Genomic DNA, 19117 nt, shown 5'->3' with positions numbered 1-19117 from the left:
GACGGCAGAGGGTGGAATCATCAGCAAAGAGATAAAGAGGATTTTCCAGAGTCGGAGAGATTATTTATGAAAACCAGAAAAAGAACAGGATCCAGAACACTGCCTTGAGGAACTCCAGCCTGGACAGGAAGAGGGGAGGAGAGAGTGCCATTAAGAGCCACACATTAACTGGCAGGAGAGGAAGTCTGTGAGCCATGAGCTGAGATTGCCTTGGATACCATAAGAAGAGAGTTTGGTGAGCAGTGCAGGATGCCAGACCACATCAAAAGCTCACAATAGGTCTCGGAAGATGGCACTGATCTCATGTCTGGCATTTAAGACCTCCATCCATTGTTGGAAAACCAGGAGCATGTTCAGGATGGAATGACCTGGTCTTCATTAAATTGATTTTAAAATATGAAATAACAGTGCTTTGGCCGATCAAGCGTCGTACATCACGTGACTCGCACCACTGGGAGGGGGGTGGATCTTGGATCTGCACATGGGTAGGTGAATGCTGTGTCAGGAATAGAACCAAATATATAAAGGGTCCACAGTCTCCGTGGGACTACACTAGGTTTAATTATTGGTCACACAATCCTGTACGACCATAAACAATGAAATGAGGCCATTTGACCCACCATTGCTGTGATGCACTCGCAAGTTAATTTTCTGCTTCAGATGTAAAACATCAACTTTTGGGCTCAGACGTTTTTTCTGGGTGTTTCTTCCCCTTGTCCATTCTTCCTCCAAGGGTCCCTCTACCCTGCTGTTGTTGTGCTTCCCTCCTTTCAACTGTGTTCATATATTTATAACTTTGCTTTGTTATGTCTTAATCTTCGGTAACAACAATCATCTTGATGCTTTCCAAAAGTCTAAATAACCCGACCTTGATGATGATGCGATCAACTCGGTTTCCTGAGGTTGTACCATATGTTACACAAGTATGAGACGAGATTCAAAAAGTTTAGGGACCAACAATGTGAAGTTGTATTCCAATGGGATCGGGAAAGTCACTCACCGTGAAAATGTGACTGTAGTTTCCAGCCAGTATCAATAGCAGGAACATCTGTCACGAGCTTTGCTGGTGCAGGTCCATTCCATCATGGTTTGTGGGTGGGAGGTGGGGAAAGTGGAAGGGAGGGCAGAACAAAACATTTCAACTGCCCCTCATGCATCATAACCAGTCTGTCTGCAAAATACATATCTTGCAGAAAGGACGCATCCCTCCATGGGAGAATCCCACAAACATTTCCAGTGTTGTGAATGAGCCTGGGATCAATCCCACCCAGGAGGCAATAATACACTTTGGTGCCCATCAAACAGAACCGTGGGAAGATGTTAAATGTCGCACTGGATCAAATGGTAAGATGGCTCCCGGCGATGCAAACAACTTAAGCTCACCTGAGGCTCCAGCACTCGATCTATACACACAGCACTTACACAAGCATGTACTGACCAGGGTTCACACCTTTTACCTGCCAACTTTATCATTCGATGAGATGGTGCAGAGGTATAGCACACTTGTCACCAAACTGTCTGATCTGGCTTTGATTCTTGACCTGACGATAACAATGTTGGAATAGAATGATGTTTTTGCAGGCAGACTGTTTCATCAATAAGTGCACTATCCCTCGGATGGACATTTAGCAAGGAACTCATCTGCAGGCGTGAGCTAGTGGACGATAACGATCACACAATGTCTTTCGACAGAGTATATTAGGCAAGTTATCACCAGCCCCACCAAACAAATTCAAAACGGCTGGGCAGCCAAAGGCAAACCACCCAGCATAATACTTGCCATGAAACTCCTTCAGTAACAAGTTTTCAACTGAGTATGGCACAGAGAGAGGGGAAGGGTGATGAGAGACAGGTATGGAGGGAGAGATGTCTGAAAAATTCCTTCAACTTAACGACTGCTTGATTAAATGGCCATTCAGGTAATCACTGCGAAGGGTCCATCAAGATTTTCACCCTTAAAGTTTTAGAACACTCTCCAAACAATGGGTCTACAACATGAGTGGTGACACAGATTCCCACCCCCACCCCCCCCCCCCCATCTTGACCCTGAGCCTTGCCCGCTTTAACCCTTCAATCAAATAACAGCATTACATCCCCCTTGGCCTGATGCCATCAAGAATTCATCAATTAATTTCATGATTGGGGGTGAGAGTCTCATGTTTTACCTTCATTTGACAACCATTGAATTTTCCATGCAAGGGTATGGTCGAGCGACATGGAAATCCAGTGTCCACACAACCACGAAATGTCCAGGCAGTGAGTTTCCTTTGTAAACGCCCTTCACCATCTTAATAATGGAATAACATTTTCTGCATAACAGGGGTATGCAAAACGTTCAATGAACAAGATCCTCACAAATAGTCCAAGAGGTACCAAGGGGAGCAGCACATGGATTGCAACATATCAATGATGATGAGACTTAATGTGTCACATGATGCCTGCACAGTCCTGGATGAAAACCAGATGGTAGTTGAAACTTCAAATCTGAGCCGTGTGCACTTAGAAGGTGGAAATTTCATTTTTGAATGCAGATCTTCCAATCCCAACTACAAAGTGCCACTATTTATTATAATTATTATTATTTTAAAATAAAGGTAAAAAGTTGTGCTTGAACCTGACTTATTTCACAGCAAACATTTGAAAAATGAAATTTCAGACAATAGTAATCAGATCAGTACGAGGGAACTGGGTTTTTACCTTTGCGTTCGCGGTATAAAGCAGCCTGTATACTTGCTTTCTGATGATGCATGAAAAATATTCACCTTTATGCATGTAGCAGGAAGGAAGGCAGAAACGAGAGGTGTTCCAAGTTTATTTGTTTTATATTTCATCATCCATTTTGATTGTACATAGAAAGACATCTTCATCTATTTCACATCTCCCTCCCGCATCGTTCGAACCCACTTAGGCATAAACGCAAGGCACTTGGTGATTGCAGGAAGTGCACTTTTATATACTGTATATGCAGTGCCCTCGTGGCTGCTCAATCTTGTAAAACTTTCAGGGTCAGTGGGCTCTTCTGAACAATTCGTACAGGGGCAAGAAAGCGAGTATTCTTCAAGCTGACCTTGTCTCGCTATCTTAGTCAAGTCAGTATTCACTTTAGGCTCAGATGGTCTCACAGGTGATCGATGAACCCATGTCCCAAAGGTGATTTAGAGAAACGCACCAGTCATCTACATTTGTTTTCTTCTTCTCATCAGATGTCAGTCGTTTACAGAAAATTGTTGAGAACATCTTTTGCCAACATGGTGTGCTAAAGTGAGCACAAGTTCAGCAAGAGACCATTCGAATATCTCACAATATCGGCAGGTGAGAACAATATCGGCAGACGAAAAACAGTTGAGGTGTGGCTTCTGTCACTCTCAATGCGATCGAATGAGATATAGTTGGAAGGGGTTCAACCCAATATGCTCACAGGACAACACCTTTAACTCGACTTCATGATTTTGTGAATGCGTTTAAAAGGTATTGTTTAGACAAAATCGTGCTTTAGGAAGTAGAGCACAGAGGATCATCTCAGCATTAGACACAGTAAAGTATTGAGGAGGAAGAAGATGGATCCAACCAGCTCGGGTTCATAATAAATTAAAGCCTGTTGAAGAGGTGTCAAGCCAAGTCATACTTGCAAATCAGCCAAGCTTTTGAAGTTTGCAATTGCTTGAGCAGGATCGGTGTGAATGTAAACTAAAACGTCATGTGCGAAACAGTCTTACGACTTCGTATGTAAGAGAGGGAAAAACGTACAAGCAATGGTGACGATCTTTCAGAGTGACCGGTCCAGCGCTTGACTTTTTGCTGGTAAAATATTCTTCACCAAACAAAAATGTGCATGCAAATAATAAAGGGCTTGAGATTTTAAGAAAAATGGATGAAAAGTCACCAGGAAGGATAAAAAGCTGAATAAATGGAGTAAAAGGAGAACAAGCAATGCAATGAGATGACCGAGGTGACACTGGGAAGACGCCAGCCCCCCCTCTTCCCCCCCAAAATAAAAAGGACTATATTTGTGACCATCAAAACAAGAACATAATCTGAGGCCATACATCTCACCATTATGGTTCATTGTGAGAACGCAACAAGAAGCAGAACCCAAATTGAAACAAGATGATAAGTCAGAATGGAGTTACAATTTGAACGTAGAGGCACATTTTTGATGACGTTGTAAACAAGGACAAATGAAGAGGACAAAATCAGTGTTTTCAAAAAGTGTACAAACTAATAAAGTGATAGAGCGTGCGTATACCAAACAAATTGATATCCTTCATCGACAAACAATTCTCAAACGTTTCATTGCCACACTTTTCAACTCCTAAACTCCACCTGCCTTCCACTTAATACTTATTAGTGCTTTTTTCTTTAACATCTCATTTCACTTTTGCTCTCCACCTTCTTGTCTAGGTGAGGGTATTGACATGTCTTTTTGCGGCAAATAACGGGTTACAAAGAGAAAACAATTAAAAGAGCAATTTTTTTTTTTACGAGTTAAGATAGAGCGCAAAGAAATAATATATATATATATTTTTTGTACAATCACCGCTCTATACGCAAACCTATAAGGTTCTCAAAAGTTCCACTTAAAGAAATGGTAAATGGGATATTCAAAGTACCTCTGTAGTGATCAAGAGAAGGAAATGAATGTTATACTATATGTATAATCCAAGGTACAAAACGTACCACAGAGACGTGTCATTATGAAAAGAAAAAAAAAGACTGAAGAATGCTATACACGCAGACTTTTGGTCCATTGGTTCTGAAATTAATTGGTTTTTGATGTTGAAGTAAAAAGAAGAAAATGGAGATGGTTGTTTTGGTTCATGCTGACACTCCGAGTGACACATCGGCATGCAAGTCATATTGCTGATCCAGGCCAAGGTATGAGTCGCTCATCACGTACACGGTGTAGATGCATCTGAGAGATAAAATGAAGTGGGAGGTAATAATTATTGAAATAAGTAAGGGGAAATCTGACAAGTGAAAGGAAGGGTGGCAATCGGGGATGGGAATGAGGAGCAACGGGATCTCACGGTCAGACAGAGGGATGCAATGGGAGCACAAGGCCAGGCAGGAGCATGGAGCCAGAGTGGGGCACAAGTAGCGTGGAGCCAGAGTGGGGCACAAGTAGCGCGGAGCCAGAGTGGGGCGACAGTAGCACAGAGCCAGAGTGGGGTGACGGGAGCGTGGAGCCAGAGTGGGGTGACGGGAGCGTGGAGCCAGAGTGGGGTGACGGGAGCGTGGAGCCAGACTGTAGTGCAAGGGGGGTGTAGAGCCAGACAGTAAGGTAAAGGGAGCGCATAGCCATACTGAGAGGCGGTTGAGGGAGCATGGCGCCAAACAAAGGGGTGACTGCGGGAGCACAGTGCCACACAGAAGAGGGCTGTAGGAGCATAGTGCCACTCAGAGGGGTGGCGAGCACACACGGCCATACAGATGGGCACAAGGTAAGAATGAAAGGTACTCTACCTGCCCACTGTTTTCGGTGTGGAGAAAGACAATGTGACTGAACCTCTACCTCCACGCAGTGCACCAATACGCTTTAGAGCTACCAGCTCACGTGAGTCCCGAAGGCCGAGCATCAAAATCCAGCCTTCATCCTTTTGCTTGGGAAATCGTGGGGCTTGTCCCTTCCCATCAAATCGACTCTAAGAATGTAATGAACAATTACGGCACAACTGTTAAGATTTAAAAAAAAAACCTTATTCACCTAATATTGGCAGAAAAAGGTCTTCGATTGACATTTCAATATTCTTGCAGGGATATCCACCAATTGTGAGGGTAACTATCAAACAGTGCATGTGCCACATTATTACTGTATTCAGCAAGTGGTGAACACGTTGATTAACTTGACGGAGAACCAATTCTTCCTGACGGCGAGAATTTCAAGGTGGCACATTTTAAGATTTGTGTTTTGGAAACCATCGACAGCTTGTGTTTGGCATATTTACTCTTTAAATTATTGGTGCTCGTCAAGCACACCTTCGCTTGTTCAAAGTACATCTTAGGATCAGTCAGTGCATCTGTACGTTGACTGCAGTGAGAATTACGTGCCACTATCTAACATGTAATAATTCCCAGGCAAAAATGCTACAGTTAGAACTATAGTATATGGGAGTTGTACTCTAATATACTGGAGTTGGTAACAGGTCCTACGACAGTAGTCTGCAGAGAATTCCTACAGGAAAGGAATGCTATTTTTGCCTGGGTTGGATTACGGTCTCCAGATGTCCGACGGATGGTGCAGAGGTAGCGCACCAACCGTTGAGTTGTCTAGACTGAGGTTTGATTCTCAGCCTGACTATAAACTGTCAGATTGGTACTTCACAGGTAGAGTGTTGCATCACATAGTTTACTATTCCTCAGATTGATATTAAGCTGGGTGTCCCATCTGCGAGGATTAGTTGGTGGATGTTAAAAGCTCCCGCAGTGTTTTAATGCTATCGTGGCACCCTGAACAAATTCCTGCTCCCATCAGCTGAAGGTCAGGCCAAGAGATGGGCCAAACATTTTCACCAGTCGATATTAAGATTAGGGGGGAATAATTGGTGCTGGTAAAGTAGTAGTATTAGTAGTAGGAGACGATATCTCGAGTTTTCAAGGTAAAAAAGAAATCCAAAAAGGTAAGAAAATGAAATTTGGCATCAGGAAAGAATCGTTCATTTATTTTTTATTTTTTCCAATGGAATAGTTTTCCAATGGACGGCGAATACAATGATGTATCACCATTGCATGTAAAACACCAGGGTTGCAGCTTATATCAGACTCGAGTTTTGAACCCAGGCGAAAATCCCTTAAGCTCAAATGTGAGTGCGCATGTATCTAAGCTATCCTGCCTGCTCGTCAGATGTGCATGAATGTAGTTATTTCATGAAAAATCATGATGGGCTGAAGTCACTTTCATTAAAAAAAAAGCAACCGAAGACATATTCAAAATAGTAGCGTTCATAATACAAACGGTTGTGAGTGCTGTTGCTGACTAGTAAAATTAGCCCCGCCAACACCACGAGTGTGCCACGCCCACTTTAATCACCATAAATGCTAGAAATATTCAAGGGTAAACGGGGAGGGGGAAACAGAGCAACATGGGAGGGGGGAAAGAGACCATTTGATGATTCAGTGCTCCCCATTTCACCTGCGTAACGCGTTTATTAACAGCACGGAGCACTTGATTAAAGCACCCTATAAGACAACAAAAGCCATGACATAAACTGCACTCGTCTCCATACCAATAAACTATAGACATGGGAATATCATTGATGCAACAATGTATAATGAAATAATTTTGACAAAAGTAACTTTAATATTTGGGCCCGACACAGAAATGGTAAAATTTATGAGGAATGGCATTTACAATAAAGTTAAAATTTTCTGCATTTCCGCTGACTGTTGATATCCCTGCATTCTACACTGAACACTCCCTTTCCGCCTTTTCGCAACCAATTACATTTCCAAACCTCAATGAAATCCTTGCCTTGAGCACTCACCCGTGCAAGCTGTTTTCTCTGTATATTAATAACCAAGACGTGCTCCTGGCCAGGGAGGAGTCTGATCCAGCGCCGTGCGTCACGAATGTTTGCATCCAAGCCGATGTCCACCTGCACTGCAGTTTTTGTTTCCGTATCACAAACAGACATGGAGACGAAGAGCATGGGAAGCTGAGAGAGGTACGTCCATGCCTAGACAGGATAGGAAATAGATAGAAAATGGCAATGTTCCACCACCTTGTCATAAGATGAATCAAATTCTCTGAGCAATAGTCACAAGACTCATTAAGTTGTCCAGTCCTGAAGTGCAATATTCATTGATAAAAAAGATGTCCGTTTCAGAGTGTAAAAGGCACATCCGGATGGAAATGATGGCAGCAAAATAAAGCGTGCAAAAACACAGCTTCTTGAATTAATGAAGACATAAAAGCAGAAATTTCCACGAGCTGAGACTATGTATACAAAAAAGGAATAATGCAACCCCCTCACTCCCTCCTGAAAAACCCAAAAACCATAATAATTGTACTGTATTCAGAAATGAAGACACCACAAATTATCAGACAAAGTTCAGATCCAGTAATCCTTTAAGTCACTTCAAAGGGGATTGGGGGAATATCATGTGACTGCAATATGTAGATGGTAAGACCAAACGAAAGGTGATGATGAAAATGACATTAGTGGTGCACTAGCCTCCTATCTGGTCTTGCACCCTCTGCTCTTATGTGCATTGCCCTCCTCCCCCCCCCAACAGGATACTGCAGGGTGGTTCACCAGCAACACACATCTGGTGACACTCTCAAAAATCTAGAATCACTGCTCACCTCCACTCTTTTTTTTTTTAGTTCCTCTTCTTTCCCACCTGTGGAACCAACTTCCACATTCTCTTAAATCTCATTCTTCCCTCCAAGTTTTCAAGACAGCTGTTCACCACCATCTCAGATCAGCCCCGATCCAAAACCATGATCTTTTATACCTCCTTCAATGCCCCAGCCCCCACCCCACTCCCTTCAAGCCAACCTTTTTCCAAGTTTCCAGATTTTCCTCCCTGAGAGCTTTCTTCTGTCTCCATCTTGTCCACTCCATGCATCCTCCCATACCCTTCATTCTTAACCGCATCCCTTGTTTGTCCGTCTCGCTATATTTTGCCCCTCGGTTCTGTTGATTTCCCCCCTTGCTTTATATGGTACCTTTTTGTTCCTTTGCGCCCTGATCCGTTGTGTGTTCTAGCTCTTCCATGAGCCTCAATCTTGCATATATATGAAAAGGTCTCATCATCTGCACATTTCAGTCATGTCACTCCAAGCAACACCAGAGCTTTGATAGGCCGCTATGCTAGTTGGTGGTGCCTTTTTTATTGAATAGTCGCAAATACAACCCGTCACTTCGCTGACGGGAATATTAAGGGGGAGGGAGAAAGATGGACAGAGAGAGAGGAGGGTGGGGAGGGAGAGAGGGGTAAGAGAGAAGGAGGGAGAGGAGGGGTGGGGGAATGAGGAGGGGGAGCAAGTGGAGTGGGGGAACGAGGCAGGGGTGAGAAAGTGGGGAGCTAGGAAGGGGGGGGGGAAGAGCAAGAAAGGGAGGAAGAGCATGGAAGGGGGGAGGAAGAGCAAGAAGGGGGAGGGGGAGGAGGGGAGAGCAACGCCTCACCAAATGTCACTTTCCAATCTGGGAGGGGGTGGGTGCGAGAAGGATGGGGAAGAGAGAAGGGGGTAAGTGGGAAGGGGGTTTGGGAGGAGGTAAGCGTCATGAGCTGATGGGGTTCTGGATGCGTTTAGGAGGGGGACTTGAAGTGGAAATGTGGGAAGGGCTCTCGACTTGCATTTGCAAGTGGGACTTGTGCAGATGGGGGAGGGGGATACAGGATTGAACGGAATGGGGTACGTTAAAACAGCACGCAGAGACCACCCAGAGATATCCATGGGGGTGGAGAGGGAAGGGGGTTTGGAAGGATGTGTGAGGTGAGTGGGAGGGAAGGCAGCATGATGGGATGGGAAGGCAGCGTGAGGGAAAGGGATGGTGGCGTGTGTGGCATAGAAGGGAAAGCAGTGTGAGGGGAAGGGAATGGAACGATGATAAAATGCACCCAAACAGCAACATTTTCTTTTTAACCACCGGGTGTGAGCATTTAAAACCCATGCTATCTACATGGCACAGGCCTGCCTGCATGCATGCATGCTCGCACATGCAGTGACCTTAACTCCCCTATGGTCACAGCTCACTTTGAATCTGATTCGTACATGCTACACTCTGGGGAAGCAGTTTTAAATTGAAATCTAAACTGTCAGGAGGATGAGGAGGGGGGAGGGGTGGGGGAGAGAGGGGGGGGAGAGAGAGAGAGAGAGAGAGAGAGAGAGAGAGAGAGAGAGAGAGAGAGAGAGAGAGAGGAAGGGGAGGCAGAGGGTGGAAGAGAGGAAGAGAGAGGAATTTGGGGTGGGGGGAGGGTGAGGAGATGGCTCGGAGAGAAGAGACAGGAGATTGAGGGGAAGGGAGAGTGAGGAGGGGGAGAGGGGGGATTCCGGCAGATGTGACGTCCAATTTAACGTCCATCCAAGAGATGGCACACATTGATGAATCACCCAACCTGTGAAACACCGGGATGACAGTTTATAGCTTGGTGAAGATTCAAACTCAGGTTAGACAGCTCAGAGTGAGCGTGGGTACCTCTCGACTATCCTGCCGTGATGTAGCGATTCATTGCTTTGTAACAATTAAAAACATTTTTTACCCATTGTAACCATCTAATTTATTTTACCTTCCTAATGCCGGAGATGTCCCCATGGACAACCACGTCGCGGTATCGCCATGGAAGCTTGTTGAGATCCAAGCGTGAAAAGTGCTCCAACGATACGTTTGCAGAAACTTTTAAAAACGAAACATTAAATTTTTTATTTGTGTTTATCTTTGCTGAATTGACGGGTCATATAATGAAAGATCATATAAAAAGGGGGGAAACGTGGTATAAAAGTAAACAGCATTCAGTGACGGTGTGAATATTGTAGAGCGCTCGTCAACTAGCTTAATCACTCCAACAAAATGATTGACAAGGAAGGGCTTGCTTGGCAAGTCATTAGCGATCGCTGATCCGTCATATGAAACACTTCCAGGAGACGCCCAAAATGTGAAACGATGTCCAAATTGGACAAATTAATACTTTTGTAGGAGTCAGAACTGCTGATAAGTTCAATTCTGGAAGTTAAATTTTGTATTTCGGCTTAGTTTAAGAGATTCTAGAGCTTATGGCATGTGCAAAAAGAAAATAAAGCAATGAATGCTGGCATCTCCACACGTTGATAAGCATTGCAATATATCCAGCGATTCGTAGGAATGATGATCAGACATTCGATGATATAAGTGAGCAAAGTGAAAAAAAAAAAAACTTTATCGCTAATAAATAATTGCGGCCTGTTCCAAGCCCCCCCAAAAATGGCAGCTTTAGACTCTTGCGAGCTGACAGAGGGCTGACAAAGATGGCACGACACCATCTTGGTAATGCTTATTTTTTTTTGTGATTAGCACTCCCTGAATTATCTTCAAAAGCGGTGTTTAAATTAATCCAAACACCCAACTTCCATTCATGCACCATCTTGGAGTTCTCCTCGTATGCATGCAAAGTTTGGGGCCGCTAGATTTCATGGTTTTGGAGGAGACACACACTGACATTTATTTGTATCGACAGATCTTCCAACCTACAACCAGTTTTTGTGTGAACAAAATTCAAAGTATCTAAACAGGATGTATAGTGTACAAAATGTACAGGGTGGCCTGAAAGTTGCTTGTACCCCTTCTAAATTTCTCGCATCTCCCTTCCTCTCCCCTCCCCTGGAATGATGGTACATATATATATATATATATATATATATATATATATATATATATATATATATATATATATATATATATATATATATATATATATATATATATATATATATATATATACAATGATTAATTATTGTAAGTATTGTACTGCACAAAAAAGTTCTGTATATTAAAATAGTTGAAGAACTAATGCTATATGGACCACTGGTCGCTTATACATATTGCTGCGGTTGAGCCTGGGGAGTGATTATGGAAATCTATCTCTTTGGGTTCTTCCCAACATCTTTGTTCTTTGTTCCTTTCATACTTCTTTCAAATATTTTTCACAATTCTCTTTATTCATTCTAATTCTTGCTTTTTCTTCTCTTTCATCTCTTTTACTCTCCATTTCTCTCTTTCATTATCTATCCCTCAAAGGAGAAGTGAATTCTTGCAGAAATCTTTCTGTAAGGCTCACTTGGCTGAGACCGGATGGGCTTGAGGGTAGTGGAGTAGCGGCTGAAACCCGAATCCTATCCAGGTTCCTCCTGGTGACCTCATCTTTGCTCTTTTCTTCTTCGGGTTCCTTCTTGGCCTTCCGTTTGATAGTGGGGAGGGGTAAAGGGACTTTCAGGCTACCCTGTACATGCTAGGACACAGAAAGAGGATCTGCTTGAGGACAATGAAAAAATGGTATTCATCAAGGCCCAATTTGCTACCAGCAAAGCCCTCATCTCAGCTCCCTCCCTCCATAATTTTGACAGAGAGATGGACACAGGAAGCTAAGGCAAGAGGGAAACCGATGGATGGATAACAGTCTTTCTCACTAAAAAAATAAAAAAATGAAGGAATGAAATTCTGTGCATGAAAATGGATAAGAACTTTGTAGCTAATTGAGAGCAGTAATCATCCCCTTTACAACAATGCCAACTGTCTCCAGGAGAGTTTCGGCTGACCGGAAAAGAAAACTCTAAAGCTGATGTAGTGCGAGAAGACTAACGCATTGTGGAGCACACTATATGGAAATAGTTTTAAGCTGGCTGTGCTCTTATTCCTTTTGCTTGTTACATTGTCGACAGAATGATGGAATAAATGCCTTTGAGACGGAACAAGGACTAAATCCTCAACAATGCAAGATAATTGGATTATTGCAACGGTTTGAGCTATTGTGTGCATGATGAAAAAAAAAAAAACACGCTCGGATTTGATCTCCATCCTTTGTTATTTCTGCCCGTCGCTTCACAATGAGCTTGTCCTTCAAGTAATAAGGCCTTGAGACCCTCTGTGATCCCCAGTCATTGCAGGGAAAAAAAACGAAGTAAACACATTTTACACGAGTGATCATTGAAATTTTCATCGCCAGGTATCTGGGAATCATCACAAGTGGATTCTCAGCATAGAACGGTTTACGATCAGCTCATTGAAACAAACACATGCATAAAATGCACAACAAAGCGACGATGAGAGAGGCTTCAAAAGAATGGCAATAAGGAAAGGCTCACACAGCAGGTCCGTCCAATTGTCACTTTGACAAGGGGGGGAACTTTCAGCGATTGGGCAACGCTGATTATTGTGGAAACAACATGGGGGATCAAATGTTGATGGAATCGGCATGCAGGAAGGAAATGCGTCCGAAGATAAGAAGAGGGATGAAGGTTAAGTGGTACACAATTTTGAAAACAAAGAAGAGAAGTCTCCCCCCCCTCCCCCAAGACATACTTTTGCATTCGTACCACATCAGCTACCACCAACTTTGCTTGCCCCCAGGAAGCCAGAATAAATTCACCACAAACCCTTGTTAGTTTGTAATCAATTTGCTCATATCGAGTGAGTACGTTATAGATTGTTCTATAGATTGCCTACACTGGCATCAACTGCTGGGTCAGTGCAGTTGCTATCCTCCACACGCGTAGCTGTGAACAGGCCATCACAAGAATCGATTAGATAAATCTGATCATCTGACAGTTAATCAATATGACAGTCTCCGCGGTCCGGATTGGCCAGGTTTCTGAGCTTTGCTTAGATGTCTCGAAGGCACAGACGGGAATGTTGCATTTTGAATATCAGGTACAAAGGGTGTTTTCATTTCATGTAACTATGCTCACAATAAAAGGAAGCTTGTGAATGTAGCGAAAAAATACCAGCCTCATTAGGCTGTAGCAAGGGAGTTATAGTAGTTGCAAGATTGGACACTTGATGAAAATCATTGCCTTGTCTCGGCGGACGTCCACATGGCCGCGTCTTGTCAGACGTATAATTAACTGTCAAGGAAAAGTCGGCGGGTCATTAAACAGTCCGAGGATACAGCAGTGCTGTGTGACCATTGCATGGACATGGAAACGCCAATGCAAAGAAGGATGAATGGTAAGATACATAGATGGATAGATAGATATGTAGATGGATGGATAGATAGGTAAATGGATACAGTTGGACGGATGGATGGATGGATACATAGATACATAGATGGATAGATAGATGGATGGATACATAATCGACGAATCACAAGAGTGAAACGTTAGCATGAGGCAAACTGCATATAAAACAAAACTATACAAATAAATATGGAACACTAATACTAATAATCATACATAACAGACTATGTCAATTCATAATAAACAAGTAACCACATTGATCATGTTCAACTGTTGTTAATAAATTACTTATTACAAGCTAGAATTCCAACAAAAGATTGATGACAATGAGAAGTCCGAATAGAGATTAATCTTAAATGCCGCCAAAAACGCAGAAAGGTAAAATAACTGCAGAAGATGTACTTCAAGGTCCATAAACTCTCTCTCTCTCTATTCTACCAACAACACGGCACTGGTACAACTTCTCCAAGGATGGGAGGTTCAGATGCAAACCTTTACCTCCAATCGTGTTTATCAACAAGTGTACAATGAACACACCAATCAGACAACCCCTCCACCCCCACCCACCCACATCCCTCCCTGAGTGCAAGTTGAACCGAATGACAAAACGGTGAAAAGAAGCACATGTGCAACATGGACGAGTGTGGAGTAAATTTGGGAGAAATACGATGAATACGAGAATGGCAATAGTTATAAAGACGACGAATGCAAAGGGGGTGGGGGGGGGGGGAATGCAATATGAGAAAGGTTTAGTTTCATTTATAAATATAACAAATACCAAGTTAATGAACTGAACAGCAAGGTACCTTTACCTGCTTGATTTGCTGAGCAGGCATTTCCGCACGTCGCAGCAATATCTCAAACGCCTCTTGCCTGCCTTTACATGCCTCCATCAGCTCAGGCAGCACCTCGGCCGGGCCATGATACGCACCGGCGTTGGTCCCTACCTGCATACCCAGCTTCCTGCAAATCCCCAGATCAATATTAATGGCATAACAGCACCTGCGAGCAAAGAGGTGGTGGAGGTATGTGGGTGGGGGGTGGGTGGGGTGGGGGTTCCTACAGAGATACCACTCAGCAGGCAGAGGCACAAGAATAACATTACTTAAGAAGCTCACATCGTGCATCATAGGGCAGCACTCACTTGAGGAGAGCTAGGTGGCGTTTCTCCACATTGGGCACTGTGAGTAGTGTCTCGTCATGTACCCACCGGGCCTGCACAAGCATCTGTACCAGCTGTGTTACCACCAGTGCCGTAACCAGCCATCCACAGTTGGCTGCCGCGTCCAGCATCGCCTGACCATGATACGAAAAAGCACATCATAAACATATACACGCACAAAAATGTGTACATTGCACAAATTATGCAAATTTTTAAAAACACTGAATGCCTGATGAGTTTTGGACATGGATTCCCTTGCTCAGGCTCGGGCTAGATAGGGTGGTGAGATGCTTGTGGGCATGAGCGAATGGAGATTCATGGTGTGTTCAAGTCTTGATGCTGGTTGTCCATGTTTCGATCAACATGCATTTGGTTTGGTCACAAGGAGATGCCGAGGAGAATTACAAGCAAAGCTTCGTATTTTGAGGAGAAACTGAGAATTAAAACTTGAATAATGTTGCAATTGTTCTTTATAGGAGTGAGGCTCATGGACGAGCAAGGTAGAACTGACAGTGGGACAAACATCAAAGAATGAACGAACAGGAAAATAAGAGGGAGAAAAGTAAAATAAAAATTTGAGGGGAGACCCAAAAAAAGCAAGAAAGATGGTTGAATTAGGAAATGTTAATGGGGGTAATAAAGATCATGGAACAGATTTGGGGATCACAAGAGATGGTGGTGCACTGTTTGTAGTCCTGGAAGGAAGAGAGACAGAACAGTCTGTGGAAGGTGGTTCCATAGATGGGAGAAGTGAGGAATAAAGGGGTTGGAAGTGTGAAGTCAGGCTGGATTATTTTTAAAGATTAACCAGAAAGGGGTTACTGGAAGAACACATGCATCTTGGAGTTGCTGGGGAGGGTCAGATGATTGAGATTGCAATATTGAAGAATAAATGGTAGAAAACAAAGACTTTTCCAATTTGAAACAAGGGTGGCCAATTTGCCTCACTGAGACAATGTATGGCAGACACAGTGTTACACCACAAAATATGCTTTTACTTAAAATACAGTAGTAACAAGTGAAAGTATGGTTTTAAACGAAATAAAAGCCCCAGAAGGAGGTCGTTCAAATCTTTCAAACTCCTCAAAACACCAAGCGACAGAAAGAGGGGACATGCTATCAGCTAACTCGCCTAATGCATCATGGCATTCAAACAAGTAACACTCTGTACCACAGCTCAACCAAGTCAGCCACTCAGAGCTGTATCACAAAGTTAAAGATCCAGCTTCAGGACCCGGAAGGTTCAACAACACCAGAGGCCCTTGGAGACCCGCATTCCCACAAACAGCTAACACACCACCCTACACCAGCGAATTGAATGAGGACCGTTATCAAAATAATTTCATCAAATGCTATCAGCTTATGCAGTTAACAACAACAACATCTTAATATCTATCATACAAACCTCAAATACCTTTCCATCTGTGTACAGAGTTACTGGGCTCAGAATGCGCACCCACCTTTGATTCCGATGATCTACATCACGGCTCATATCTGTAAGGTAACAACCATTGGTTGTGATCTTCTTTACCACCTAGACGTTTTCTCGGTCCTACCCGTGCAGAATTGTACTTCATAACAGTTTTCAGAAATGAACAAATCCAATCCATCCGTGGTCGTTGTTAAACCCCTCCTTTGCAGCACTTGCCCCATGGGTCATATATGGGTAATTTTGAACACTATTATCAACGTGATACAATAAAAGGTCACCAGAAAATACTCGATTTAAATTTGAATTACATACTCTCATATTTTTCACTTTCATAGGGAATGTCCAAGCCTCATAAACTTGACTGCACAATCAAAGATGGTGGTCTGCATACATTTTTCACAATGTTGTCCGTCCTATACCTTACCTTATTATTCTCAAAACCGGTCACTGGGACCAAGAAAGGTCAACTTCACAGGAAAAATTCTAAAGCAAGAAGTAACATAATTGGCTTAATCAAGGGTATTTGGTGTACAGTACTGTATTTTACCTTATAAATTGTGGAAGCAATCAAGGAGGAGTTTCCTCCTCCCCATGGATGTCAACCTATGGGGTTTGTCTGTGCTCTATCCTTTAAATGCCGAGCGTCAGGATGGGAATCGAACTGCCGACCTCCTAGACATTGCAGCATTATGCCACCGAGTCGGAAGAAAATACCTGCAATATCACGAGGGCATTTGAATGACAAGGCACAATAAAAACTAAAACTTCATTTGCTCATTGAAACTGCAATTCCTGCATGCAGGAACGGTGGCACCACCACCGACTCCAGCCACCAATCAGGATACAAGCCTCGCTTGTGAGGCAGCGATACAAGTTGGTGGTGTTTTCAGTAATCCAGGAGCAAAGGCCTTTGAAAAATGAAATCGTTCCACACCCCTGACAGAAAAGGTTCGAGATCTGGACAGTTTGTCAGGTGCTGATGTTCAATGGCACTCAAATTGCTATGAAATATGGACAAGCAAAGAAAACGTGCGTTACATGCACAGGAGGAGACCTGAATCCTCATCCACAACATCAGAAGTATCTAACATTAGCACACAGTCTGATGCAAGTTCGATAGAGACGTCCAGGGTGTCCAGGTCCCAGTCAAAAGGGTAAAGGAAATGACAATGGTCAGTACTTTTGAAGCATGTGAAACAAATGTGCAAAAAACAACTGCAAAGGGCAATGAGGACATGCTGAGGATCACTGGTGCTGTCAGTAATGATCTAGTCACAGCCCAAACTAGATATCACAGAGCAATTGCCATGCCTTGTACATCAGCAAGGCTTATCTGCAGTCTGCTGGCTTCCATGAAGGGAGACAAGAAACGTCTTATGACACAGCATTAAAAAATTGGCATTAAAAAAAAAGATATCTCTGCTGATCTGGATTGGGGAAAGGCCTTTGACATGTCAATGTTGCTGGACGGATACAAAGATTTTCTGTGTGGACAGGGAGTGACAGTCGAAAGCTACACTCCCCAGCAACTTAAACATCCACAAAAATCAAAGTCTGTGATACCAGACCATCTGTGATGTGATACCAGACTGGCTGCAACATTGAGTTATTGCCAAACCAGAAAAGGAAGGTGAAGATGAGTTTGTAATCGCCAGTGTAGCAACTCATCAAATGAAAGATGTCTTCTGATGCCAGCTCAGGATGTTGTACACTGTGTGACTCGTGCTGGAACCAACATGCCCAAGTATGTGGCCCTGGGAATTGCAGTTCACCATAGGATGAGGTCAAAGCAGCTCATTACCATGCTCAGCAGAATGGACCAAGGTGACTCCTTCAATGATGTAGTTGTAGAGGAAAGGGACACAAACCTTGCAAAGAATATCCCCACCAAAAGCGACCTTTTTGGGTTGATGTTGCCATCAAATATCCCCCCCAAGCATCTTTGTCCAGGTAGCAGGAGACAATAATGACACAATGAAGAGACTCTTGATGGAAATAGGACAACCCATGCCACAACACTGGTCCTCTATCGGTGAGGGCAGTTTGGTCCAGCCCCCAAGCCAAGGGTGTATGCAGACCAAACAACGAGGAAACGGTAACTTGAATCCACTGGAATGTGCCAATCCATCAGAGTAGTGCACACAGAAAGCTGCTGTTACCAGTTTCTCCAGGAAGATTCAAGCTGAGTGGTTCAAATACACTGAAATCCTCTATTCGGTAGCCAACATGATGGATTTTGCTTGGGCATTGGCAAGGATGACACCAATGAAGTTGTTTGAGATGGAGCTCTTCCCTAAATAAAAACAAAAAGTGTCCGGTTGGAGTGGCTTCAATGCTGCGGTTTACTTCTGTGTTCCCGTTTGCACAAACATCAGCTGCTGCTCTATGATTGAAGGCTCCCCAACATAGTTCAGCACTGTCTACACAGTTATGAAGAATGTGCAGTCAATGATGGCAATCCTTGGCAAGTATGATCGTGTCATTACATTTGACCTTGCTGCCTATGTGAAGGCCAAAGAGATCCAGTGGTGACTACAAAAAAAGTTTGAAGACAAGGTGAAACGCAATGGAGGCTTCCACATTGCAATGAACGATCTGGCGGTTCTGAGAAAGAAGTACCAGATATCAGGCATCAAGGGATCTGCTGGTAGAATCTGGCATGTATGGAAGTTCAACAACCTCGACCCTTCTGAAAGGGAAGTCCTACAATTGTCAAGTGAGGGCCCACAATATAGTAATGGAAGCCATGATTCGTCTGCAGTGGTGTGCCTTCGTGTAGTGGCTCTCTAAACAGGAGGGCAAAGATGTGGATGAAAATGCTGTGAGAGAGCAAGTTATTGCATGCCAACAAGCTCTGCAAGAAAGGAAAGAT

General features: G+C 43.4%; 1 protein-coding gene across 1 annotated transcript in view; it reads right to left on the bottom strand.

The window, feature by feature from the left end:
* Positions 1-2795: 2795 nt before the first annotated feature.
* Positions 2796-19117, bottom strand: part of ASCC3 (activating signal cointegrator 1 complex subunit 3) — a 148303-nt gene continuing 131981 nt past the window's right edge. The window contains exons 34-38 of the mRNA XM_085851423.1: positions 14796-14947; positions 14464-14614; positions 7482-7673; positions 5464-5642; positions 2796-4912 (exon numbers count right to left, since the gene is read on the bottom strand). Coding sequence (XP_085707549.1) covers positions 4816-4912; positions 5464-5642; positions 7482-7673; positions 14464-14614; positions 14796-14947 — 771 coding nt within the window. The 3' untranslated portion in view covers positions 2796-4815. The remainder of the gene's footprint in view (positions 4913-5463; positions 5643-7481; positions 7674-14463; positions 14615-14795; positions 14948-19117) is intronic.

This window comes from Eptatretus burgeri, chromosome 1, assembly GCF_056783735.1.
Source record: "Eptatretus burgeri isolate ZD-2024b chromosome 1, Ebu_testis_v1, whole genome shotgun sequence".
Taxonomy (NCBI): Eukaryota; Metazoa; Chordata; class Myxini; order Myxiniformes; family Myxinidae; genus Eptatretus; species Eptatretus burgeri.
This window is presented reverse-complemented; position numbering and strand designations above follow the sequence as displayed.